Here is a 26,396-nt window from a genome sequence, read left to right on the forward strand (position 1 = left end):
GAGAAAACCCAAAACACATAAGCACAGAATGCAGCTGAATGCAGATGATAACAAATAAACCCACATGAATGACACTTGCAAATGTGTCATAAATTTAGCTACAAAAAATTAAGTTAAAATTTTACTAGATCTACTTAAGTTTTTCATTTTATACTTTGTATTACTTGTCATAAGGTTTGAAAAAGCTAAATGATTTAATCCTTTTCTATTTAAAATGAGCATTGATTTTTTTCCCCTGTGTTTTGAAAAGAGCCAAAACCAATGCAAATGTTTTTTATCCACGAGGCTGTAATGGCACAATTGCAAAGCAAGGCTCCTGTCAGATTGCATCTCAAAACTTTGTTTTCAACAAAGCAGTGAAGATATTGTTACAGTTTCACCTCCAACTGTTGCTGTATTATTCATGGACAAGTTAGAGACTTCTGCCAAGATCTCTTCTAATCCTTCAAATGGTTCTGTCTGGACCATCATCTTGCACGTGTACTTTGAAGTTCTTTGTTCCTCTTGTGGAATGTTTATACTTGATGTTTTAGACGTGTTTTAACATATACATTGCCTGATTACAAGTCAGTTCTGCTCCAGGTACGTTTCAAAGGGATTGCTGCTAGCCACATTTAACCCCACCTGGCTAAGATTAACTAGCACATCTAAACTTCAAGCGGTATCTTTGGATCTACTTGCTTGACTACCTGTTCCACTGGTGAAAACAATAAGTTGATTTTCCTTTTATCTAAGGGAACAAGACTTAGGCATTCATACACTGCCTATATGTCTTAGCTCCCCCAATAACTTTTGAAATGTTGGCCAGGTTTAATCAAATTTACTTAGTGGAATATGTCTCAACATACTACATTTCTGTGTGTCTTCTGAAAGAAAGGCAGTTGAGCAGTGGCGAGGAAAAGGCTCAAAAATGAGTTCAGCTCTTATTAAAGATTGCACACAGAAGCTCAGTCTCAAGAAGTCTTCAGCAAATGGCTTCACTTGTCATTTGTTGCCTGTGGTACTCTTACCTCTCCTGTTCTCCTAGTACCTAAGCAATTCACGGTTCAGCAGGAAAGTAATATTGCTACTGATTCAGCAGATGGGGAACTGAGGCACAATATGATTCAAATTCAGACTTTCAAAGGTATTTACGCACCTCTCAAATGAAATCTGATGGCCTGGGTATACAGCAATTCGCCCAAGGTCAGACAAGAAGCGCGCAGTAGACGTGCGAATTGAATCCAAACTTGCACCTTGCTCTTTGGACCATACTTCCCAAATAAGCTGTAGTAATTTCAGAATCACCCTCTGCCCAGCCCCCTCTGGCTGGATACCAGTCCGCTGTGAATAAACACATCCTTTCGTCCTCATGGTGTGGATGTCAAAGCTGGCTACTATTATAGCTTTGCCTCTCAGGCACACTGCCACAGTACAGACCCTATACGTGATTCCCTTTCAGAGCTGTGGGACCACAGAGCATGACGGCCACCTGAGCACCTCGTTCCTTCCAAGTGCATCAGAAATTTTACTGTTAAAGGGGCAATACTATCTAAAAGCAAGGTACGCTTGGGTAGCTAAAGAATTTTTCAACCCAAGTGAGAGCTACTGATCCTTGGAAAAATGAAAAATGTCCTGAACTTCAATTAATTCCATCTGATCTCATCCTACTGTGACTTGGTTAATTACCTGTAGATAATTTCTTCTGGATTTCTGCATTCAGTCTTTCTTCACATAACATTGCCTGGCTCTGTAGCATCTTCTGAGTATCTTTTAATTAGGATTGTCTAATACAAATAAGAATGCTCTAATCTACAAAAAAAGAGATAATGAGCATTAGAAAGACCACTGTTAAGAATGAAAATAAATTCCTGAAGCACCATGGAGTTCATAGTTTGACAACAGACCTATTTCCAGTCTGTTACGCTCAGAATTTCACAGTAATGAGAACTCTGGAGAATGTTAGCTGAACCCCCCACTACCATCCAGTGCTATTTGTACAAAAATTGTGATTTCTTATTTCAAACACATACTTTTCCAAATGACAAAGTCCAGACCACAAGTAAGGCACATTTTGGAGCAGGATGATACATCTGTTCTGGTTTAAAGAAGTATACTTGCCCACCTTTGGCAGCTTTCTTAGCTAGCACCTACTAAGTAGAACAGAAGATATCTGAAGATTTTGATTTCCTTACTGAAAATTTCAGACACAAAATGACAACCTCACCAAGTGATCACAACGTCACAGAACTCTCTTATATCTCACTGTAGTTAACTCCACCTGCTCTTGAACATTCTTCCCCTCTTTTTGTATAGACAGAATTTGAGCTCATCTAAAAGGAGAGGCAGATTGGGTACAGAATATGAGGAACACACTGCAGACTGGAGAAATTATATAGGAGCCTGGAGAATATAAAATCTAAATGACATGATGGGGAACTTGAGACTGTGACTGAGAAGCAGCTAGATAACAAAGCAACAAGCATTATACTAGATGATTTATCAACGTTCATGCAAGACGCCCCTGATGTTGTACAGAGGGGAGATGCAGATCAGACATGTGGAAATACACCTTTTCAGAATATACGGTATGAATAGGACGCATGGTGCTGCAAATATATGGAGCTGGATAATGTACTTAACATATTTATAAAATAATAAACCAATTAAAGACTGCATGATAAATGTGTGACAGAAATTGTTACTAATGGAGGAACACAAGATAAAATGTATGTAAAGGGGTACGCTGGTTTGGATCCCCTGGCTTCAGTTGCTGAAAAGTTTAACCAGTGAGTGCTGTTCTGTCACCAGTAACAGTGACCACTTGTTCCCACTACACTATCCTAAGGAAAAGCGTTGAGTAAAGTAAGTGGATAAGTAGTTTTTCCATCAATACAAGACTGATAAATGCCAGCACAAAAGGCCACAGAAGAAACAATATTTTTGTTTCAAGTTTGAAAAATATACAGTAGAAAGATTTGAGGGCCATGCTTTCAAGGAAAGATCCAAACTATCGACTAGCTGCTCAAAAAAAGGGCATTGTCTGCTCTGTGCCCTGAAGAACCCGCACACTGGTCAGCGTTCATCTGTCTACTCACTTGTGAAATTCTGGGTTGAGATGACAGAATCCATCCAAAGATCTCAAAACTGCTCAGCGAGATTAAGTATTGTCATGGTACTGTATTTAGTGAACACAATCTATAAAATAGGTAAAGGGGAAAATGCATTCCCTAGGGTCCCAAAGTTAGTGAATGTTCTTGCATTACTTTACATCTTCCAAGCATTTTCAAAAAAATATCTCATTACTGCTCACAGTACCCAGGAGGCAGAATCAAGCTGCATTCACAGTAAAAACCTGAGGCCATGCAAAATTTGTCTCATTTGATGTTTCAGTTTAAACTCAAAACAATCCAAATACATGGACATTTTGAGTCAATCTGAATCTCTAGGATGTATCAAAACATATGAAACTAATGTTGTTATGTGAAACCAAGTGGAAATGTGTAAGGTTTGTTAAGTTTTGCTTTGTTTAAAACCAAATGCCGAAAGAAAGCTAGGAGAGGAATACACTGTATTTATCAGGTATTAACCAGAAGAAGAATGCTATCAGAGGCCATTGTGAAACATGAGTTTCATATCTGTTTGGGTAAAATACTTCAGACCCTTGAGTAATGAAGAATGACTACAGGTTATTAAGAACAGCACAAAAAATTATTCTTGTTACCTCCATTGTGCAGATTGCACATACACATGTGTTGACGGCAGATGTGTGCAATGTCTTTGGTTGCCTTCACCTAGAAGAAAAATCCGTCTCTCTCATTCTATGGCAGGATTGGTGGATTATGAAGTGTTTCATATAAATGCTTCGTAAGGGAGGTTTATAAATCTCAGCGGAGAAGTCAGTCCAACTATCATCTTCACCCAGCAGCCCCTATTTCTTCAGAACAAAGCCTAAAAGTGGAAGGAAAAACGTGCTCTTTAGGCCCTCTGTCACCAAGAGGAAACAATCCTTTCAGGTTTGCAGTGAGATTTTATTTCTATAGAGGGAAGGGGCAACACAGAACCACAGATCCCAAGGTTTTGTTCCACCAAATGGCTGGTTGGGACCTAGGCCCCATAGGCCATCCTCCCTTCATCGACCTCCTCTTCTTCATCACTCTCTTCTTTCTCAGTCTATGCGAGACCTCGGAAGTCTCTGGGGGACGTAATGTGTTTTGCTCTCAACCGGTGAACCTAGACACTGGTGTAGGGCAGCTCTGAATAGAGCTGAGGGACCTCTCGACCCTCTATAAAAACGGCGCCTGCCCTACTGACAGCAGACCCCTGCCGCTGACGTGACCGGAGGAGAGAGAGGACGGGGACAGGCCAGTGGGACACAGCCGGGAAGGCCGCTCGCTCCCCCGTTCCCCACCTCCCAGCGTTTCCTCTACCCGGTCAGCAACCCCGCTGCCCAGCCACCGCCAGCCCTGCGCCCCACGGCAGAGAGCCCCTGTGCAGGGGACAGCCCTCCCTGGCAGGCGGGGAGCCGGGAGGCGCACCCCGACAGGCGCTTTTACCTCAGCCCAGCCGCGGGGCCCCCTTCGCCCCTCGGCGCGGGGGAGGCGGGCTCGGCGGCCCCCGGGCCCGGCGCCTCCGTCCGCATAAGGGAGGCGGGCAGGGCAGGGCAGGGCCGGGGCGGCGGCGGGAGGGAGGCCGCTGAGAGGAAGAGCCGGCGCGCGTGGCGGGGAGGCGGCGCGGAGGGAGGGCAGCCCGGCTGCGGGAAGCGGGGCTCCGCGCTGGGACTGGTTCCTTCGCAGCCATTTTCTGTCCAACCAAACAGCCGATTTGCGGAGGGAGCCAACCAGGGCCGCACTGGAGGTTTGTGCCTGGCTCCGGCCAATGATTGGTAACCGGTTCCACTGCAGGCTCGAATGAAATGTCCGTCTCCCTCCCCGGGCCCCGGCGCTGCCGCCGCGCCGCCGCCGCGGGGACCAGGAAGTGGGGGGCGGCAGCCCCCGGGCCCCGCCGCCGGCCGCTCGTCTCTTTGTGCGACCGGAGGCGCGGGGGCCGCGCGGCCGGGGAAGCGGAGCGGGCGGGCGGGCGGGGAGGCGGCGGCAGCGCGGGCGAGGAGGAGGCGGCGGCGGGGGGTCTTGGCAGGGGTGGCGGGGCGGCTGCCCCCGCCGCCGTCCCCCTCTCTCCGCGGGGCTGGGTGCGAGGAGGTGCCCCCCCAGCTCCGGCTCCATTTTGTGGCCTAGGCGGCGTGGGGGGGGGGGGGGGGGGTAGGAGGCGGAGACGGGAGCGCGGTTGCCCCGCCGCCGGGCCGCGGCCGCCGGTGCGCGGGCAGGCGGGGCGCCCGGCACCCTTGACCGCCCGCTGAGGTCGCGGCGGGGCGCACGGCCTCCTGCCGGCCGCCGCCACCTCTCAGCGGCGATTTCCCCGCCGGCCGCCCTCGGTCTGCCCCCGGGCCCCTCTTCCCGGCGGCGGCGGCATGGCGGGCGGGCGGGGGGCGGCTTTGTGGCGGCCGTGCTCGCCGTGCGCGGGCGGCGGGGGCTCCGCTCTCTTTTGTTTTTGCCAGCGCCGCAGCCCGCCGAGCCCCCTCCCATCGCCGCGGGAGCGAGGGGCCGGGGCCCCGCCGCGCTGCTGGCGGGCCCCCACCACGCCCACGGCCGGGAGCCGGGCAGCGGGGCGAGGGCGGCCCGGCCTCCCGGGCGCCGCCGCTGCCGTTGTTTTTGAGACCGAAATTTCCTGGAAGGTCTAGCGGTGTTTTGCGGGGATAAGGAGCGCAGGGCGAGGCCCCGGGATGCGGACAGAGCACCCGTGCGGGCAGCCCCGGCCGGGCACGGCGCTTCGGGGAGGGAGCAACGGGCAGGGGTCTGCGGGTGGGCGCCGGCCCAAAGCTCCCGGCCGGCGGCAGGTACGGGTGTGCGGCCTCGCCTCCCCACGGGTACGGGAGGCCGCCGCCATCGGCGTGGAAATCGCAGCCAAGGTGATGAACAATAAAGTTGCTAAATAACTGAGGACGCGTTGTTTTGCTCAATTTGAAAATGAGGAATGGCGATGGGTGAGGTATCTGTCGAACACAGGTGAGAGAGGTGTAAGGAGGACTTTGAGGCTGTCTCTGTGAGTAGGAAGGTTTCCCCCTCGTGCCTCTCGCTGGCTGCCGTTGCATCATTGACGGGCACGAAATCGGGAAGCGAGCTCGATCCGCTGGCACGGCCGAGCAGCCTCCACGGCTTATCCCAGCGCACACGCGGCAGGTGGGAGAGAGACGGGACTCTGCCATTCTCAATGGCTACACAACTGTTGTGTGTTCGGCACGTGTTCTTGGGCATACCTGTGGGTGCCAGCCACTGCGCCATCCAGAAATTAGGTAGTTGGTGATCCTGAAGAGTTCTGTGTAGGTTATTCACAGGCAGTCATACTGGAAAATAATAAAAAAAAAATCATGTGTTCTAGTAATGTTCCTGCAACTATTAAGGTATGCTGGTTAAAGAAACCTTCCTGGTTCCGCCACAATACTTCGGCAATAGAAAATCAGTCAACTTCTAGCTTTACCAATTTCTTTGAGGCTTAACCAAAAAGATTTTGTTCTGCAAAGAACTACCATGTAAAAGCTACCTAGTGTGCTTGGATTGCTTTTGGGAGGGCAAAATAATTGATAACAATGACCTGAACATTACTAGGCAGTGAGGGACGTAGAAATCCGGATTTCAGCCCTTGAATGGGCTCTCTTATCTTTGCCTATCTTGCTGATAGATGGAAGTTATTGTCAATTAAAAAAAAAAATTGCAGCTTTCTCCAAAGAAGCTCAGGCAAAATAGTAGCGAAAAGCAAAATGGAAGGAGCTGCTGTGGATGTTATTCATAGTCTGGCTTTAATTGGCTTTCAGGAACGGAGAGATGATGTTTGTGCATAATCATTAGCATAGAGTTCCTAAACAATAAGCTTAGTGATTACTTTTTTTTTTTTTTCCGTTGCTTATGTGGCCTATGGCATGACAATTATAACGTTCAGGGAGGATCCATCTGTAATTCTCTGGGAGACCCAAGATGGTTTAATCTGAATCATTATTTATGAGGTCTGTGAGTTGCTTGTGCTCTGCATTGAGCGGGTGATTATATATGGTCTTGGCTGCTAGCGTTTACAGCTATGAAATTATATGTGAAAGAAGTCAAGAATACTGGATATTACTCTTTAGACTTTGACAATTACAGCAGTTCAAGGTTTAATAGATAACCTCTTATTTGTGGTAATAATTACATGAAGGGAGGCAGTGTACAGAAATTGAACGAAAAAGATTGTTCAAGGTACTGTGAAGATATGAAACGTGAAACACTAACTTTTGAAGTCGGGTCTCTTGTTTTGTCAACATTTTAAAAAGGCTTGCAAGGCTTTTCCTTCAGTGCTTTCAAATGCAAATCTCTAATGTCACTTTACTTTGAAAATCTTGCTTAGAAAGAAACTTGACTTTTCAGTACCGAGTTTTGCAACAGTACTTTAGAAGAATAGTACTACGGTATTTGGAAACTGATATTTTAGTGCAAGATGCTTGTAAAAAGTGCAAAACATGACTCTCTCTATGCATACTAAACAACATGTGCAAGTAACATCAGTAGAATAAAAGGAAGTGTCAGCAAATTTGATAATTTTGACTGAAAATACTGGCCTGTCCTGAACTAGCTTTGTAAATCTCTTACTTGCCCTATTGCTTGAGAGGAATAAGCTTCTTGGCACACTTAACGTACTACTGCAGCGAATGAAGAACGTAACCAACTTAGAAATGTTATCAAACATAAAAGAGAAGGGCAGGATTTATGGATTGGTGCCTTAATAAACAGATAAGCTTAGTTCTTCACAAAAAATGCTAGAAAAGCATAAAAAACTTAATATGGAAAGGTAATATGGGGCTTTCAGTCAGTGTTGCAGGGGGAAGGAGGTGCTGGTGCAGTCTGTTCAGCACTGCTGCCTTCTTCCAGCTTCTGCAAAAGCAACAAAACTGCCTCCGTTCCTCTTGTTTTTTTCCCCTCCAGCTTCTCTCATTTACTGCTAAAAAAGAAACAGCATGGAAACTCAGTTTCTCCTGCTTGCTTCGTATCACTGATCCACTCCTACTTGGTGTAAAAATGTATGCACTGCTAGTCCACCCATGTATACGCAGCTAACCGTGCTTGTGAATGGTTAGCCAGCCTAGTAAGGAGCCACCGCGTGCTCCAGCACAGCTGGATCCATGCGGAGGGGAGTCGTGGCCGGTGACTCGTAAGACGCGCCATAAAGTTGATAATATTGGTATGTGGAGGGGGAAGGTGGAAGGGTGTAAAGTCCCTCTTTGAATTTCATAAGGGAAAGGTTTCCTTCCTGTGGTTCAGGGGAAGGAGCCTGGTACAGCCTAGATGCTAACGAGCCTTAGTGATGCTGTCAGGTCCTCTCAGCATCAGTCTGCTTCTCCTAATGTTATTCTGCTGTGGGGGAAAATACTGAATGTGAGAGATTAGAGGAGCCTGAGGTGGAAAGAGAGTGCAGCATCTGTTTGTGTTCTAGGCACGTGCTAAGAGGTTTTAACTTTACGTTTTTGTGGATCTGCTGGAATGACGTCCCAAGAATGCATGTACCAGTCAGTGTTTCTTGCTGCAGGAGACACTGCTTTGCTCCCAGGTGAGAACTCAGTGGGAAATTAGGTTTTCAGAAATCATTGAAAAATAAAAGGAAATGAAAATTGTATTTTCAATTTAAAATCTTTTCTGTATTTCTGTTTAGGAGCAGCAAGTGAGCGTGCAGAAAGCTCAAATAAAACTTTGTTGTCTCTGCCGTTATGTACTGCTTTACATCTCTTGTGATAAGGTGTGGTGGAAAATTAATCTATGATAACTGATGCAGTTACTACCTACAGCTTTAATTATCATTTCTGTCCTGCTTCTGTGGCAGGGACAACTGCATGGAAAGTGTACCAAGTGCTTCAGTTCATTGCACATCATATTCTGCTGTCCCTCTTGTAGGGTAGTGATGTTGGGAGACAGGGTGGATAAGTACCATCTGAAGCATTTAAATCACAAGAGGCCTTTGGTTTCCCCTCAAGAGACCAGTTTTGCAAATAATTGCCAGATAAGTTCCCCATTCTGAAGACAAAACCTTGTTTCTTTGATTCTATTTTTTCCTTTTATACTGATCTAAGTTTTAGACCCATCCTTTCCTCAGTGCTAACTGGTCTGGGCTTGTATTCTTCTTTAGTTACCATTTAGCTGAGCCACTGATACTGCTCTCTAAAGAGAGCTCTTAAGATTAAACAGGATGCAAGATTTACTTTCAGATACTGAGGTTTTATTACTGCAGTATAGATGTATTGTAGGAACAGTCTGAGTTGTGGGCAGCTGGCAGAAGCATTTTTTTTAAGCATCCCCCAGAAAATTTTATACCAGATGTCAGTCTATGTTCATTCAGTTGCAGCTTATCATTGGATTTTCTTTGATGCCATTGATCTGAACTGTTTCCCTTTGAACGTATTTCTCGGGTTAAATTCCCTGTATCCATTAATTTGTATCTTCCTAGTAATACTCATTTTCATTAGAGTTTTAAAAAAAAACCAAAAAACCAACAAAAAAAACCCCAAACCCCCCAAAAACAAAAACCCAAACAAACAGAAAACCACCACCAGAAAACTTTGCGCTGCTGCTCTGTATTCAGATGCTTTTTGCAGTGTATCACTGAATATTTGGGTTGAGTGTCTGCCACTTACTTGGTTTCTCTCCCTCGTTGATAAAAATCAGATGGTGGCATGGTCACTTTAGAGACTGACCTGTTGTTGCTTCTGATATGCTTAGCTCTTCGTGTTGGTTCAGTCAATATGTGTATGCATGGAGGAGCTTTAGTGTTTTCTTAGCGCTAAAGGCTAAGGGTAGTGTACAACATGCAGTAAGTGCTTCTTGCAGATGTGTGCAGTATGTGTACTAGACCAATGTGTTGGAAGCCCTCCTCCCTCATGCAATTTGGTAGCCGCACAGCTGTAGGAGCCTTGTATATTAAGAGCCATTGCAACATCTGCATGCTAAAACTGCCATGCAAATGGGATGTATAATCTGCAAATAGGTACTTTTCTTTAAAGAAAGTTGTAACGGCTCCAGGGGCTAAAGCAAAATCTGAGAGGAGAGTTTTTGCCCGTCTGGGCCTTTTAGGATTAAATCTTCCAGGATTCTGACTGTTCATGAAATTTAGCATCTACTTCCATCCAAAGAAGTAGCTCTTCCTACTAAACGTGCCAGCGTAAGACCTGTTGTCCTTTCAGTCTCCCCGCGACTGCAGTTACTGTGGGCAGGGTGTTGTTTCTATGCTACGGTTGGGCTGCTGCCTTTTTAGAGTAACTTCAGGGGCGCTGAAAGTTTGTTTTGTTTTCTGTTTATGGTTTTTGTTTGGGTTTTTTTTGTTTGTTTAAAGGGGGGATTAATCAGCAACAGTGTATCGAGAGCAGTGTTTTCTCATTTTCTGAGTGTTGTGCTGTGTTGTATGTATTACAGACCTTGTGCTGAGCTGACAATCAGATATGTGGTGATTGACTTGAGTTTTGAACATCTGAAATTAAAACCGTAATACTTGAATGTGTAACTGTGTTCATTATGAGATGACTAGGATAGCAGTGGCCACACTTTTCAGCAGGGTCATGTTTGTGTCATCCATCAGGCTCAAAGAAATACTGGTAGAATGACTAGATGGTATATTAATTACAGTTGCTATGCTCAGATGCCTAGATCTAGATTTGAATTAAATGACAAAATTAAATCTGATTGAGATTCTTCCATCAACCTTACTTGGATCGAAGTAGTGTGTAGAGAAGCCTCTCCTTTTCTCACCAGAAGGCTAGCCAAGCAGGGTGGCTGGGCAGGCTCCGTCCATGGAGGTCTTCAAGACATGGCTGTGTAAAGTCCTGAGCAACCTGCTCTGAGCTCAGAGCTGACCTTGCTTTGGGCAGGGGTTGGACTAGAAACCTCCTGCGGCTCCTTCCAACCTGAATTATCTTGTGATCCTGGATTAGGACCTGGTTATGCTAAATGCTACGCAGAAGGGTGTTACGCTGTCCATAATCCCCTGTCCTAAGGTTGTCCTGGCAGCTAAAAATCTCTCTGAAAGTAACACCCACAGAAGTAATTTCAGTTGATGCTAAGCTGTCAGTGCTTGTTTTCTTTATCTGAGACAGATCTGCCTTTTGCAAGCCTTTTCCTGTCAATTTTGCTAATCGCTATTTTAGATTCATAATGTTGATAAGCTTCCACTCAAATTCCCACCAATTGTGAAATAATACATACTGTAAGTAGCTATGGAAGTGTGCACACGGAAAAGAATAAAAGCAAGGATAGTATCTGGAGGATGCATTAGTCCAATATGGCCAAAACTGTCTACAGATGCCGCAGGGGTTTAAAATTGGTTCAAGCAGGAATTGTCTTTTGAAGGTGAGCTGGGCTAAGGAGAGCAAGATGGTTTCTTAAGTAATATTGCTTGGTCTTGGCAATAAAGATTCAGATGGGGTAGCCTGCAGGATGGGTGAGCAGAAACAAGTGAATTACAACATCACTGCAGAAATTTGAAGACTATTGCAATCTTGAAAGAAGGAAACGTTTTAGAAGATATGTTTCACAGAAGACTGAAAAAGGAGAGGGGAAGAAACATCAAGGCATTTAAAATACTGCTGAGGCCAAGTAAACTTAACGCTTGAAGTTTGTGGAGACCCCAATTCTGAGTTAAATTTTAGTAGGGATCAGAGAGCCAAAACTGGGAACAAGACTGCCAGAAAATCCTTATTTAATTTTGAAGGTAGCTTTTGGGATTTACTAGACTGCAGAACGTTAATTGCTTCAAATTGCAGAAGGAAAAGAGAGACACGACTCTTAGTGATGGGTGATGTCAGTTTTGGTGACTTGACATGCAGGATTGTGATATCCTTGCATTGTCATTACAGCGAGCTGAGTAAGCAAACTGCAGACCCTTTGGAAAATTGAAAAGCAAAGTTAAATCTCCCAACAAAGAGTCTGCAAAATGCAGGCAAAGCTAATTTACGTGAAAGTTGGCACGTGGAAGGCTAATGCTTCAAACGCTACCCTTCCTTTGGGCAGAGCTGCTGTGTAAGAAGTGAAACTGCTTTACAAAAGCCCATCAAAAGGGACCAGAAGTGCTTTAAAAAAAGCAGTGTGTGTGTGTAATGTTCTGTACGATGAAGAAGAGGTGGAAGAGGTTTGGTGTTTTGTGTTTTTTTGTTGTTTGTTTTTTTTTTTTTTTTCCCTCTTGAACAGCTCCTAAGGCTGCATCCAGCTGTTTGTAGTATTGCCTTGAATGTGAGCAGCGCTCAGGTTATGTGTGCGTCTGTGGGCAAGCGTAGCACCGGATGTTGCCTGAAGGTTTGAAAGCAAAACCCAGCCCTGTGGCCACAGGCAAAGTGCAGATTAGAGAGGTTAAATTGCTCGTATTTCTGGGTAGGCATAAAAATAGCACAAGATCGCTTCTCCCTCCCTCTCCCTCTTCAGGCTAATGGTTCTGGAAAGAAGTGAGCTGCACGGTCTCACCGGCAATGACCACGCGACCCTTTGGGGCAGAGGTTGTTTTCCAAAGACACCTGGCTGCCTGTGCAGCTGGTGTAGGTCAGGGAGCGAATCCAGCCGGGTTCTGCCTCCTGCGGGGCTGTGTATCTCGTCAGGAAGGCTGGCTGCTTGGGTCCGAGGCAGCTGGGCTGGGAAGCGGGAAGGATGGGAAGTGCTGGTCCAGAGAAGGAGCTGCATGAAGTGTAGATCGGGAAGGGAAGAGCCAATTTTCTAGCAAACGGGTAAATAAGCAGATGCTAACAGAGCTGTTTGATGTTAAACGTAGCCAAAACAATTTGGGGCAAAGGCGAATCTGGTTCTGTGCATCTAAATGTGTTTAAAAAAATCTTTGGATTTGTGCACCAGTGTTGAAAGAGTTTGCATGTGCTGGGAACCCCTTCTCCCTCCCTCATTTTTGCATTGTTTCGTCTCTGCAAAAGAAGCTTTATTAAAGCACGTGACTGCAAAAATACAACTTTATGGGGGGGGAGGGGTGGGGGGCGATGAGACGATGATGACGTTTTAGAAGCGTGGGAGCTAAATGTTCTGTGAAAGTTTATTTTTGATAGACTAATTTTCAAGACACCTGCAACTGGAAAAAAGTCAAGATTGTCCAAAAGTTTTTAAAAGCTGGAGACTTACATGCAAACTTAGGTTTGGCGCTGCTAAAATAGACCCTTTGAAAGTGAAACTGTTGTCTACCATGATTCTATATAGACCTGAGCTTTCTGCTGAGCACCTGGTGATAGTGTTTAAGGAAATTTGTTATTCCTGTAAGAAGGCAAAATGTAATATGGTAACAGGTTACACGGGCTGGAGCATTTGCTATTGCAAGAATGCATTTATATCTGCGTGTTGTATACGGAGGCAAAACGTGGGCGCAGAAGGCAGTGATGTGTTGGGTTGCTGTTGTGGCAAGTCCTCGCTAAAGAGGTGCGAACTTCCAAGGATCGTAGGAGGCATCTTCACCTCCTTCACCTCTGCCGTGCGAGGAAGGGCAATACGTGCGATGTCTCCGAGTGGTGAGGCAGCAGGCTGCCGAGGAGTCTCTGAGCCACAGCCTCTGTTGCGAGCAGCGCAGTGAGACCTATTTACTCATTCACAAAGTAGATTTTCTAGCAAACGTTGAGACTTACCAGCAAATGGCCGCTGCTGATCTCAGTAGTTTTGCCCCCGTTGGAAGGGGAAAGGCAGGCTTCTCCCAGGCTCCTCCAGCTGAAACATGGTCAGTGCCTCCCGGGACAAAGGTCCCTAGCCAGGGAGGGAAGTGCTGGCTCTTTTGGCTTCTCTCTTTCTCCTGGCATTCAAATTACCTATTAAACTGTCACCCTGCCTCTAAAGCCCCAAGGAGAAGACTTCTTGTTGGGCACCGCACAGGAACATTGTGAGAGGAGCACTGAAGGATGCCCAGAGGAGCGAGGCGGGGCAGGACCAGGGAAAGCAAAGGAAAACACGACTCAGAAGGCACCCGGGAGTGACTGGTGCCTCAGGGAGGATGAGGATGCAGGGTCGGTCCTGAGGTCCGGCTAGGAGAAGTTGGTCAGTGGGCTTGACAAAAGCTGTTTGGGTGGAGGGTAATGGTGAGTGGAGGGTGCGCTGTGTGTAATGATTGTAGGTAAAGTGTTCAGTGAGCAGCGGGCTGGTGTTGGGTTTTGAGGGTTGTTCAGAGAAACAGATGCCTTGACCTGTTCTGGTCAGACCGTCATGGGAATGACACAAGGTTGCTATCTCTGTGCTGCACGAACCAAACGTTTCTGTGCGCGGCCTGTGCCTCCAGCGGATTTTTTGGCAAAGCTTCACAAAACATTTTTACCGTTTCCTCTGTCAGTAAAGCTCAGTAACGAGAGAGGGGATGCTGCTCTCAAATGACAAAATACTTGTACTTTGTATAAATTGGTCTCATAGTTCTAAGTTGATTAAAGTGCTGGGTTTCAGCAGAAGCTGCACTTAACGGTATAACAAACGCACCTGAAAGGTTTCCTTCTTCTCGTTACAGATGGATGGTGATAGCTCCACAACGGATGCTTCTCAGTTAGGAATTTCTGGAGATTACATTGGTGGCAGTCACTATGTGATACAGCCTCACGATGGTAAGAAATGTTACAGAAAGTACTACTATTTCTGTGTGTATATGTATATCTGTTTCCTTCCAGTTCTTGTATAATTCTCTGCTATCTTCTCTCAAGCTAAGAATTTGCAATTGTTTGTATTCATAATGCCTCACTGTATAAAGCATTTTTTCATCGGTCTGAAGGTGGGGGTTGGATTTTTCAATGTTGACACTGAGTCTTTTGGGGTGATGGCAAAAAAAATCATGTTCTAGGAAACAATTTGTATTTTAACATGACATTAAGAATGCTTGGTGTTCAGCAGCCGCATACACCTCTGTGCATAATATAAAGAAGATATTGAACACCCATAAAGGTACCCTGGTGTTACATCTATTTAATTATTTCTACAATGTTAATACACTGGGCTTTCAAAAGTTCTTCATCCTTCAGTGTAAGATTTTAAACTTAATTATTGCCTGCTGTCTATCAAATACAATTTCTGTTAACTTTTCTTTATTTCATTAGACACAGAGGACAGCATGAATGATCACGAAGATACAAATGGCTCAAAAGAGAGTTTTAGAGAACAAGACATATATCTTCCAATTGCAAATGTGGCAAGGATAATGAAAAATGCCATACCCCAAACAGGAAAGGTAATACCCTTGTCTGGTAACGAAAGCATATTAATGAGTTTTATTCCTTCCTCTGAGTGAACCTGAGCTGGTAGAACAATACATTTTTCCAAATGATCCTGGTTTATTGGAGAAAAGCCTTCTAAAAAAAACCAAAGCAAACAGACAAACAAACAAACAAAAAAAAAAAAAAGGAAAAAAACCTGGGCAGGAGGTGGTTGAGACCAAGTCCATTTTTCTTAGGTTTCTGAAAGCTTTTAGCAACTGCTGTAATTAGAGTATCCACAGCAGTGCTCTTCATAGGGCTTTCAAGAGCTTTCTTTTTCTAAGATGTGTTCTCTGAAATTGTCATAACGGGTCAGACTTGGTGACAATCCCATATCAGTAAGAATATTTTTCTATGTGATTCTCTCTTATGAAATTTAATCTGCTTTTATTGAGGTGTATAAAATTTGGAATAAGTGAACCATTTTGAATTAAATAAAAATCCATTCCTCATCCTGGTTAGTCCTCCATTTCACGAATCTTTACATGTCCAAATGCCAAAATGACCAAAGAAGTCTGCTTTATACCATGTAGCAGATAAGGCCAGATATTGAAAGACTTATTTTATTTCTTACGTCTCAGAATAGACTTTTTAATGAATTCTGTGGAGCTGGTGATTGTATAAGCATTTGACCGTTCTACCTGTTTATCTTAAACTTTTGCAGGGCTCCTATTACTTGTTGTTTCTCTATTGTATTCCACTACAATTCCTGCCCCAGTAACATTTCCTCTAGCTAAAGCTGATTTTTTTTTTTTTCTTTTTTGAGATCACTCTAAATAGAAGCAAGACATAATTTACTTGCATCTGCTTGTACTTTCATAGTGTTCAAGGCTTTCTGGAGATCTGGGTGTTACATTTATATCTTTGCTGCGAAAATCTCTTCACTAGTCCATATTGTCATAAATTTTTAGTGATCAAGATGAGATTTTTCTGAAGAATTCAGCATATGGGATGTCAAGCTATCTTGAAAAATCAGGGAGGTTTTTGTGAAAAACTGCAGGGGAAGCTGCTGGCTGATGAGTACTTCTGAAAATCTTGCCCTATGTGTCTGAAAATACCAGAGGAACTAGTGAAGATTCTACATACAGTTACGGCTTCATTTTTTTTTTTTCTAATACAAATAGGTTCTTCTCATGTAAAGCATAAGAATCTTAATTATTATAATCTTTCAGTTGGTTCCTGTCAGCTTCCCAAATAATCATGAGTAATGCTTACTGTTATTTTAAGTCAGGTAAATTACTTTTGTCCAGCTGAAAACCATAATCAAATTTGCTTATTGCATTCTTGCCAGGGGCATATATTTGTTCATTTGAATTCTCATTTGGGAAATTTATTCCAGAATAATAAAGCATTAGAGAGGCTTGCTACTAGGCATATATTCTAGTCCCTGAATCCGGTCAGGATAAAAATACTTGTCCTTGCCGAATCTGTGCGAATGCACTGCAGTGGAGTTGGAACTGCTGGGCCTATTAAAAGGAAGATGGAAGCGGGCTACGACATTGTAATGAACGAGTTTAAAGAGAAGGCGTAGGTAAGCAAAGTAAGCAATACTGAGATGCATCTATATGTAAAAGCTTGTACAGAACATAGTTATGACTTCAGGAGATCCCGGCAGTTCGCTGTGTTGCTTGAAATAGTAAAACTTGCGTTAAAATCATGTTGCAGCTGTGCTTACATAGAGCAGTGATGACATCCAGTGGTTCCCTCACGTACGGGTGTTGCCTAAGTGGGTATTATCAGGTTTTGGGATGTTGCCTTTATTATCTCGTGTATTCTTTTGTTTTTTGTTTTTTAATCTTCTTGCGTCTTTATTAATCATTTTATTATACTTTTTCCTTACTAGATTGCTAAGGATGCAAAGGAATGTGTGCAAGAGTGTGTAAGTGAATTCATCAGCTTTATAACGTCAGAAGCAAGTGAGAGGTGTCACCAAGAGAAAAGAAAGACCATAAATGGAGAGGATATTCTCTTTGCCATGTCCACCTTGGGGTTTGATAGCTATGTTGAACCTTTGAAGTTATACCTCCAAAAGTTCAGAGAGGTTGGTGTATACTTCAGTGTTTCCTCGCTTACTTAACCTGGTTGTGTTTATCCTTAGCTCCCTGTCATTGTAATTGTATACTGGCTAACTTGCACAGTATCTCACAGCTGTTGTCAGGGACTAATGTAATGTTTAAAAGCATTCCAGAGGATATCAAGAGAAAAAGGAGTAAGTAAGCATTTTGATTAGACTTGCTGATTCAAAGTAGTTAAAGCTTTCAACTGAATAAATTCTCTAATGGATTGCTGGTAGTAAATCACTCTGTTCTTTAAAGGTGCCTATTAAGAATACTTAATTCGATCTTTGAGTTCAATCAATAAAACTGTACTAGACTGCATCCTCTGAGGAGCTAGCCTAATGCCTATTGTTTGTCTGGGCTTCAGATCTGCAAAAGAAAAAGTTGGTTTTCTCATGTTGGAATAATGATTCACATGGAAGGCTAGCTTCGAATTTTTCTTTTTTAAATCTGTTTTTTAGCCTGTCCCTCAGTTTGCTTTTGATACATAGTACGTGCTAGGTATGTGATCCAAGCAGTTTAATTTATCCCTTCTCTAGCAGAAAGTGACTTTTTAAATTGCTGCAAGGAAAAAAAAAAAAACAAACTTTTTCAAAAGAAGTTGCTTCTGCTTGGGTTTTTTGTTCTCGTCCCCCATTCCCCTGCTTCCTGTCTGACGACCAAAGAGAATTATGCTTGCTTCCTTCTTTACTTTGGTGTTTTTACGTCAGAATACCAGATTTAACAAAACAAAGGTATTTTTATCCAGTGACCTCTCTTCCTCGTAGTCCTGAATGAAGAAGTTGTTCAGGGTTAAAATGATCTGGGGGAAAAAAAAAAAGTGAAGCAGGTATGTCTAAATTGGCAGTGCTGTAGATAGAGATGCTCTTAAGACTTTCTTTGTTCTGTAAACCTAAGTTTTTTAATTAATGGGGTCAGACTCGCTAGTGATATTTAATTTGCTGATAGCACTTGAAGCTTCCCCTTCCCAGAAGGTCATTTGCTGTGATAACTGAGTAACGGGAGGTGTAATCTAAAAATTGAAGTAGTGCTGTGTGCTATCTTTTTCCAGTTCCGTGCAGCAGTTGCATGTGCTGTCAAAGTGCTCTGTGTGCTTTAATTAAGAATGCAAGTAGTGCCTAACTAGTTTCAGTACTTCTGGAGAAGTCTGAAGTGCATCTATGCTACTTTCATTCTGAAGTGACCATTTTTGCACATACATATGCTGTGGTAGCAGAGTAGTGGGATTGGGTTTTAATTGGATGGATGGATTGGATGGTTTTGCTCATCAGTTTTAAACCTTCATTCCAGCTAGTTCTGTCTTCAGGGTACTGTGTATAGTGAAATATTTCTGTTTTGTAGCTTAGTATTTAGTCTGCATCACACAGTTGCAGAGAATACTTTTTATACCCATATTATTTTCTTAGATGTTCTTATGTAATAGCATAGAGCATCAAACTTCATAGTTGTAAAACTGCATGCAGATGACTGGGAGCCTTGGCTTTCTGTGCTGATATCCTTTCTGGCTGCAGTCCTTGACGTGGGGAAAGAAATCCAATATCTTGGTTTTAAATGTCAACTCTTAGTTGTATGATGATGCCACTTGCTTGTGGTTGGTAAGCAAATGTTGCACATTCTCAGTAGTTCTCAGATTCTGTGATTTCTTGTAAATGCTCTTAACTGCTCCTTCTGGATTACTGCAGATCTTTGATTTTCTGCAGAAGGTGAAAGCCTTTCTTAGAACTACACAATCCTAGTTTGCAGAGTCTTTGTTTCTGAGGAGTATGGCTACAATGAAAAACACCCTTCATATAGTCTTGTACTGTGCGCATTCTTAAATCCAATAGTTTTACAGGTGTTTGTGCAGCAGCTGCAGTTTGAAATCAGTGACTCTTCTGCAAGTTCCAAACCTTGGCTAGAGCTCTTGGGGTTTGAAACAATCTCAAGCCAACTGTACTCTAATACATTTCTTTTTCTTTTTTCTTTTTTTTTCTTTTTTCGCCCCACCTCTCCAGGCAATGAAAGGAGAAAAGGGAATTGGGGGAACAGTTACAACTGGAGATGGTCTAAGTGAGGAGCTAACAGAGGAAGCATTTAGTAAGTAATACTTTTTAATTTATTGTATTATTACTGTGGGTTTTCTAAAAACAGCACTTCCTTTAGACATCAGAATTCTTACTTGAGGAATACATCCTGGACTGGCCACATGTTACACCTGTGATCCATTGAGATTTTCATTTAAGATGTCTGGAGGATAACCTGTGCTCAGATAAACTCCTCCCAGTCAGTAGAATTTATGGTCAGAATGAAGTAATATAGTGATAAATGGTGGCACTCTCATAATAGCTAATGTCAACTGTGGAAGATTTTTAAATGCATACATTATTAGTGCCAGTATTTTTTCTCTACACTTAAACACAGATTGTAATGAAACGTGCAAACTTTTTTTTTCTTTTTTTCTCCCCCCCCCCCCCCCCCCCCTGTCCCCAGTAGCTACATATTTAGGCCACATTCGTTCTACTTGCAAGAGTGTTGGGGAAAAAGTAAAATAAACTCCACTTGATGACTTGAGGAGCTTGTCTTTGAGAAATGAGCCAGAGAAGAACATAATCTTCATATAATTCTAAAACACTTAGTATTCCTTAGATTCAAAAGAATGCACAGACTGGCAACTCAAATGTGTAGGGCAAGGAGCATCATACGCATTCACTGTAGTTTTTCTTCCTTATACTGTAAATTAAAGCCTGACACTTGTTGGGACTTCGTGTTGGTTTTGTTGATGCTGGATTCTTGCATGTAGTCTTCACCTTGGCTTTTAAATGTTACGGGATGGTGATCTTGAAGCTGATACAAGAAGAACTAGGAGGCGCAGCTCTAGTCATATCTACTGATGAGATTTAGTTTTTCAAGTATCTGATAAACCTTCTGTTTAAAATCACTGGTAAATTACTGAACTAGCAAAAATTCAAAGCCTGAGGACTGAAATGACCTATTCAGGGTGTGACACACACTTTGCTCCCTGTATGATGACTTTGGCTGCATAAAACAGTACAGACTCTTTGGGTCTCTACTAGCCTGGAAGATAAGCTCATAAAACTGGCTGGAAATTAAGAATCTAAACCTAAATATTGTAGGGGACTTACAGAAAGCTTTATTTTTTTTTTTAATATGACTATTTTAATTTTATAATTAAAGATTAGGGAATGCAAATAGTCTTATCCATACTCACTCATATGTAATAGCTTTGGTTCAGAAGTAGTAAGACACTAGCACAACTGTAGGCCCAACTTATCTTGGGTGTGTTGCTGATGACTTCTGGATTGCAGCTGTTGGGAGTCTGTCCAGCTTGGAAGCTTGTCAAATCAATATATAGAAATTGTTCTAAAAGCTTTATTTTGTATATATTCTGATTTGCACTTCAAGCATTTAAAGTGCAGCTCAAGAGTTGAGGGAGAATATATAGTTGGAAACTTCTGATTGTGTCTGTGTCCCATATCTTATTTTGTTTGGGCAAAGAGGCAAATTCACAAAAAGTTTATGCTCTGGACGCTCGTGCTCTGCTTAGCCTGAGTGCAATGCCCACCAGAAAATGGAAACCAGAAAAAAGGAATCCCCTTACATCTGTGGATCCACTGTCCCCTTCCCAAATCCGATATGGTCCCTGTTAAATGGCAGAAGGGTGAAGATCTGCTACTAGTCGCTTGTTTAAATATCTCAGGCCTGGGAGCCTCAATATGCTCTATGAAATAAGCCTTAATTTGCTACCATTTGAAAAGAGCAACTTCGGAAGCGAATATTAAGTCTTGGCAGGATGTAAAGCAGATGTTGCAGTAGTAGAAGAAGAAAAAAAAAATGTTCTGTAAAATAACTGATCATGTCAAGTGCTGCAGGTATTTCTCTCCATAGGGGCAGCTAGAGATCTGTTCACAACAATCGTCTCACTGCAGGAGTAGCAGTAATAGCTGTGCTACTGTAGCATAATGCTTAGCTCTTTGCCTTAGCCTAATACCAGGGCTGGGTCAGAGGCTTGGCATTAAACTGTGTTGGATGTGGAGCACGGGCATCAAAGGGCCATAAAATTTTGGACCTGCCAGAGCCACTTCTCAGTGTGATCTTAATGCATCTCATAACTCGCAACTTAAGTATTTGAAAACTAGTACAATGAAGGTAGGGAAAAAAAGGCCCAACTAAAGACCCAGTTAAAAAAACCCCAAGTATCAGCTTTCAAATGAAAGCTGTTAGGATTATAGTGTGTTTTCAGATTTTTTTTTTTTTTTATGGATTATACACCTTATTTATAGATAGTAACAGCCATAATTCAGAAAGAAGAAAGCCCCATTGTTTATCTCCTATCAGAGAATGTTATGCTACAGTGACTTAACTTACAACTTAAGAGTTTTGCTGCTTTGCTTCCAAGGAGCGGTTGTAACATGCCTGCTCTGAATGTCACAGAGCTCAACGTACGTGTTATTGTGAAGGTTTCTCTTAGAGCATCACTCCCTGCGTTTTCTCTCTAAATCTCAGAAGTACTTTTTACTCCGTTCATTGGCCTGGTCTCTCCTCTATGAAATTCAGAGCTCTTGTGCGTACCCTGAAGGCATGCTGAAGTCAACCACTGTAATGTCAGGCTCTGGCAGTCCCTTTTTTTTTTTTTTTTTTTTTTTTGTCATTGCCTGTCTCTTGTTCGTCTCTGCTGCCTTCCATGGGGCTTCCACATTACGGAGTCCCTGATGGATCCTGTTTTATAAAGAAGCGCAATGATTTGAGTTCCTCACACATCTGTATGCTCAAATGCTAACCTTATGTCTAAACAAACCAAACTGAAATCTCCAGGTTTCTTGGGATATTGAATGCCGGAGATTGCTTTTTCAGCGATCAGGATGGCAAACTCCATTTGCCAGCGTACAGCTGTGTATGTTCTGCTTCATATATGCACAGGGGAAGAACAGGGTGGAGTCTTACTTTTAGATTACCTGATGCAAAATTAAGTTGAATTTTGTTTCAGTGTTTCTTCTTAATGGGAATAAACTTCTTTACTTGTAACAGTAACAAGCGTGTCTATATGCAGTGTAGGATGGTAGCTGTCAGGTGAGGGATGGTTCCATATTCCTGGAGTGGCCCCCAATTAAAGGTTATTTAATGGTGACAGGCACATCAAACGCGGCTCTGTGTATCCTGCAGTTCCCATCTAACTTTCTTAACATGCTCTTTCTTTCAGCTAACCAGTTGCCAGCAGGCTTAATAACTACAGACGGCCAACAGCAGAATGTTATGGTCTACACAACATCATATCAACAGGTACTGTATCCCGTCCCCTACTCTCCCTTCTGCTGCTAAAATTCAAATGCTAATTCAGCTGCCCTGTTCTGAAAGATGGGAACTAATTTTATTTAGTCCTTTGGTGGTGGTTGTCATGACATTCCAACACTGTGACAATTCAAGGCTGCTAGCTGCAATGCAGTTTCAGAAAAGATGCCTTTGAATGTAAGCTTGTGTTTTCTTTCTCTAGATCTCTGGTGTTCAACAAATTCAGTTCTCATGATTTGAAGAAAACTTTGTATCTGGGAACACAAGACGGAAAAGCTGTGCAACTCTAACGAAGAGGCAGTTTTAATGACTGGTGAAGAGACTTATCTCTTTGTATATTAAATAGCTGTAATGTAGCTACCTGAAGCTTGACTAATTGAGGTGTGAGTTCTGACTCAAATCTTTTTCATGATGATTTTAAAAAAAAAAAAAAAAATTGGATTTTAAAGGTATTAAAGTATTTTTGTTTTGTACAAGAGTTTGTTGCTCTGTATAACTCCTGTATGCATTGTATATTGCAATTTATTACTGTCAGAGATTTGTAGACAGTTTCTTATTTTCATATTGAATCATGTTACTTTTGTAATTCAGGTAAACAGCTGGGTTAATTCATGTTTACCCTTTGAATAAAATTGTAAGGGTAAAGTTCATTTTTGAATGCAAGTTGCCTTTATTATAAAGATTGAGTTGGTCTTGGTTATATAACTTGTCTTGCATGACAGCCTCAACTAACTTTACATGCCAGCATATTTATTGAAATTTTGAAAGGGACTTTTTCCTCATGAGACTAGAAGCTCAAAAGAATTGCTACAACTGTTTTTTATGTAACTTCAGAATTAAAAAGTTAATCAAAAACAACCAATGCTCTACTGCATTTAGAGGCTTAGAGCTTAGTGTTGATGAAAACACTGCCTGTGTGTGATGCAGGTCTTCATTTCTTTTTTTTTTTTTTTTTTCAGTTGCATTAATTCTCCTTAGACTTACTTTGAGATATTTAAGGTAGTCTTTGTGCTACTGGAATAATTCTTCCTTTTTATGTATGGTTTTTAGAATCCAAAACTTAGACATTCAAGGGTAGTGGGGGGTGGATTTTATAGTCCTTGTGGTAAAGGATCTCATTTTAACTTTTTACTGAAATGTTTTAAGGTTTCTTGTGAGACTGTGGGAACTCAAATGTGTTAGCGACTTTCTGTGTACAGGCTGTGCGCGCGCGTGTGTGTGTGTGTGAGTGATTGAAACTTGGAACAAGTGATACAAATCTGAAATGGAAGACAGACTTCTAGTTTGCTCTCTCTTTCCTGGTTTTGCAATAAACTCTACCTAGATAATGTAGTTCTGTATATTTAGTGAGCTGTTCTTAGTAGCATTGCTGTTTCTTTAATAATTGGGTGGGTAATTTTGTTAGATGCAATGTCTTAGCCCGTTAGGATAGGGGTGGTGGGTTTAGCAATGTATCTTACTCAGACTGAATTTTGGGACCTTTGATATTTTTACTGTTTGCAGTGGACTGAAATGTAATATAATAATTATCTTTCCACATAGCTGTCATTAATTTAAGCAAACCACACCTTGAACCTGTTGCCATATAATTTCTTGCTGGTTTTGTCTTTTTCTCTTTTTCTTCTTTTTTTTTTTTTTTAAGTAACAATTTAATATTGGGAAAATAGTTTAAACTAAGACATCCCAGAAGCCTGAAATAGCCAGTTCTTTGCTAAACAAAAATTTTATGTATGTGCAGGTTTGAACAGTGTTTCTTACAAATTAGCATCATGCTGGCAGAGCCTCCGGAGGCGATCCAGTGTATTTTGTGGCAATCTGGGCAGATGTTCTGGGTTTTGTGGCAGTCTGTCAATCTTCAGCAGCTCTTGCTGAACAAATGGAGTTTTTCATTAAATGTACAAATGAATAACACAATCTCTACACGAGCCCCTTCTGTTTGTATTCTGTTTATTTCAGGCCATCATACCCTGTTCTTGATGTTCCCAGATTTGCAATGGAAAAAGCTGTGATCTCAGCTAAGGAGAAGCTAGGAGAGGTTTGGCAGTTGGATGTGCAGAAAAGGGGCTGAGGTCATCCGTCACATTTGCTTGAAACCAGCTACATTTTTCAGTCTGCTGTCTCTTCTGTGAGTTTAGGTTAAAGTGGTTGGAGTTTGTGGTTTACTCACTATCATGTGAGCCAAGGAGCTGATGCTGCTTTGTTTTTCTTCTTCTTTCTTCTCCCCCTCACTCCCTGAGGTCCAGGGACAAAACTGCAAACCAGCTTGCTCATTCACTTCCCGAAAATACACAGGTAGAAGTAATAGTGCAATGCTTTGTTTCATCTCTCTCTGAAACCATTCACCTAATAAAGTTTGCAGGGTACTGTAGTGCTGGTAAAACAAACGTGGTCTGAGGAAACGCGTGCCTAATTTATATCAGTAGTAGCACAACCACTGCGGAGTCTTTATTTTTGTTAAACAAACTGATACGTGTTCTCACCTTTCTGTTTGTAAGTACTCAAAGTGTAAAAGTAGCTTAGACCCAAACTAAGAGCGACCATTGCTGCTGTATCCCATCTGCTTCTACAAAACTGCTGTCTGTGGTCCTCTGAATGTCTTGTTTGAACTAACGTAACCCCAAATTGAGCTTGAGGCAGCTGTGGCAGCCTATGCTAAAACTTGGAGAAAGGCTTCTTGAAATAGAGGTGGTGTTCAAAGATCTTTTTGCAAGCACAGTGACTTTTTTTTTAGGTGTCTTTCCATGACACAAGCAAATTTTACTACATTAGTGTTTTTTTTAATGAATTTTTGTCTGACCTGATCCTTCTGATCTTTCTTTCTAGAGTGCTTGTGGTGTCTTTAAAAGCACAGAAATACTGTTATCTCTAGTCAAAATGCAGTTATGAGAAAAGCTAATTTAGATAGCGTTCTGCTACATCCCATTTTCATTACAGGCTTAATGGGAGCAGAGGCTCTGCCTTTACCAGTCTTGCTGATGTATGTATACATCTTTACTATTTTATTTATTCCTCTGTTCTGGTCTCTACTGAACACTAAAATATGTGGCTGGGGGGTGTAGCCAGAACACAGAGGGAGTCTTGGCATGAGGCGATGCATCCTAAATATCTACTGACCCATGCTTATCTGCTTGTAGCTAAAAATCAATCCAAATTAGGTGGGCTATACTTGAAATAGCAGTCTTCCTTGAACTGCACCCTGGATACACTGTGAATCACGTCAGATTAGTAGATGGTCCCTATTGCAGAGTTTCAAGATGATGCTCTTTAACATGTTGTAAGCATATATATAGGTGATTTCTCTCTTGCCTTCGGCAGGAGGGGAAGCGTGTGGGAAACTGCACACGCACAGGAGGTTCCTCAATATCAAAGCAAGACAGCAGAGAGGCAAGGGCTAGTATTTTCCCCAGCAGTCATGATAAGAGCTGGCAACAGCCTTGCTTAGTTATAAAACTCTTCATTTTGAAGAACTCTGAATTTGATTAATGTTCTAGTTAAGTCACATAGACTCTCTGCTTCAGTTATAATTACAGTGATAAGACATCTTGCTTTTAAGTCACTGCATTCCCAAATGGTGCAGTCTAGGCTGTTTTCAGTTTTGATTTGTACTGAATAAAGTAGAAGAAAGGAAATTTTTCACTTAAATTTGAAGTTAATTTTCTTATGCTTACAGAGGGGAAAAAAAAAACCAAACCTGTGTGTAGATTCTAAGTGAATAATGCCACAGGGAAACTATATTTTATATGGGGCCCAAGCAGTCCTATAGGAAGAAGTTAAATATTGATAACATGGACAATGGTTACTCTTGT

At 42.4% G+C, this 26,396-nt stretch overlaps 3 protein-coding genes across 6 annotated transcripts in view; 1 reads left to right on the forward strand and 2 right to left on the reverse strand.

The window, feature by feature from the left end:
• TXNRD1 (thioredoxin reductase 1) overlaps positions 1–4,551 on the reverse strand; it is a 50,210-nt gene extending 45,659 nt beyond the window's left edge. The window contains exons 1-3 of the mRNA XM_087767511.1: positions 4,536–4,551; positions 3,704–3,930; positions 1,669–1,791 (exon numbers count right to left, since the gene is read on the reverse strand). Of these exons, the coding sequence (XP_087623637.1) occupies positions 1,669–1,738 (70 nt within the window). The 5' untranslated portion in view covers positions 1,739–1,791; positions 3,704–3,930; positions 4,536–4,551. The remainder of the gene's footprint in view (positions 1–1,668; positions 1,792–3,703; positions 3,931–4,535) is intronic.
• Positions 4,552–4,699: 148 nt separating this feature from the next.
• On the forward strand, positions 4,700–23,240 carry NFYB (nuclear transcription factor Y subunit beta). Of its 4 annotated transcripts, none has more exons than XM_087765129.1 (7): positions 4,700–4,836; positions 14,512–14,605; positions 15,092–15,222; positions 17,091–17,288; positions 19,299–19,380; positions 22,502–22,581; positions 22,793–23,240. In XM_087765129.1, exons 2-7 carry the CDS (start codon positions 14,512–14,514, stop codon positions 22,823–22,825), a joined length of 618 nt encoding a protein of 205 aa, XP_087621255.1. In that variant the 5' UTR covers positions 4,700–4,836; the 3' UTR covers positions 22,826–23,240. The 4 variants fall into 4 exon arrangements, with proteins under 4 accessions (XP_087621255.1, XP_087621252.1, XP_087621253.1 ...); XM_087765126.1 differs by having other exon boundaries at positions 4,736–4,864; XM_087765127.1 differs by lacking the exon at positions 4,700–4,836 and adding an exon at positions 8,500–8,610.
• Positions 5,210–14,473, reverse strand: LOC148054673 (uncharacterized). Its single transcript, XM_087766010.1, has 2 exons — positions 13,652–14,473; positions 5,210–6,379 (listed from the first exon to the last, which is right to left on the reverse strand). The coding sequence occupies exon 2, from the start codon at positions 6,239–6,241 to the stop codon at positions 5,210–5,212; it is 1,032 nt and encodes a 343-aa protein (XP_087622136.1). The 5' UTR covers positions 6,242–6,379; positions 13,652–14,473.
• Positions 23,241–26,396: the final 3,156 nt, after the last annotated feature.

Source organism: Nipponia nippon, unplaced genomic scaffold (assembly GCF_047370975.1).
Source record: "Nipponia nippon isolate SJK-2023a ecotype South Korea unplaced genomic scaffold, ASM4737097v1 scaffold_3, whole genome shotgun sequence".
NCBI classification, from domain to species: domain Eukaryota; kingdom Metazoa; phylum Chordata; class Aves; order Pelecaniformes; family Threskiornithidae; genus Nipponia; species Nipponia nippon.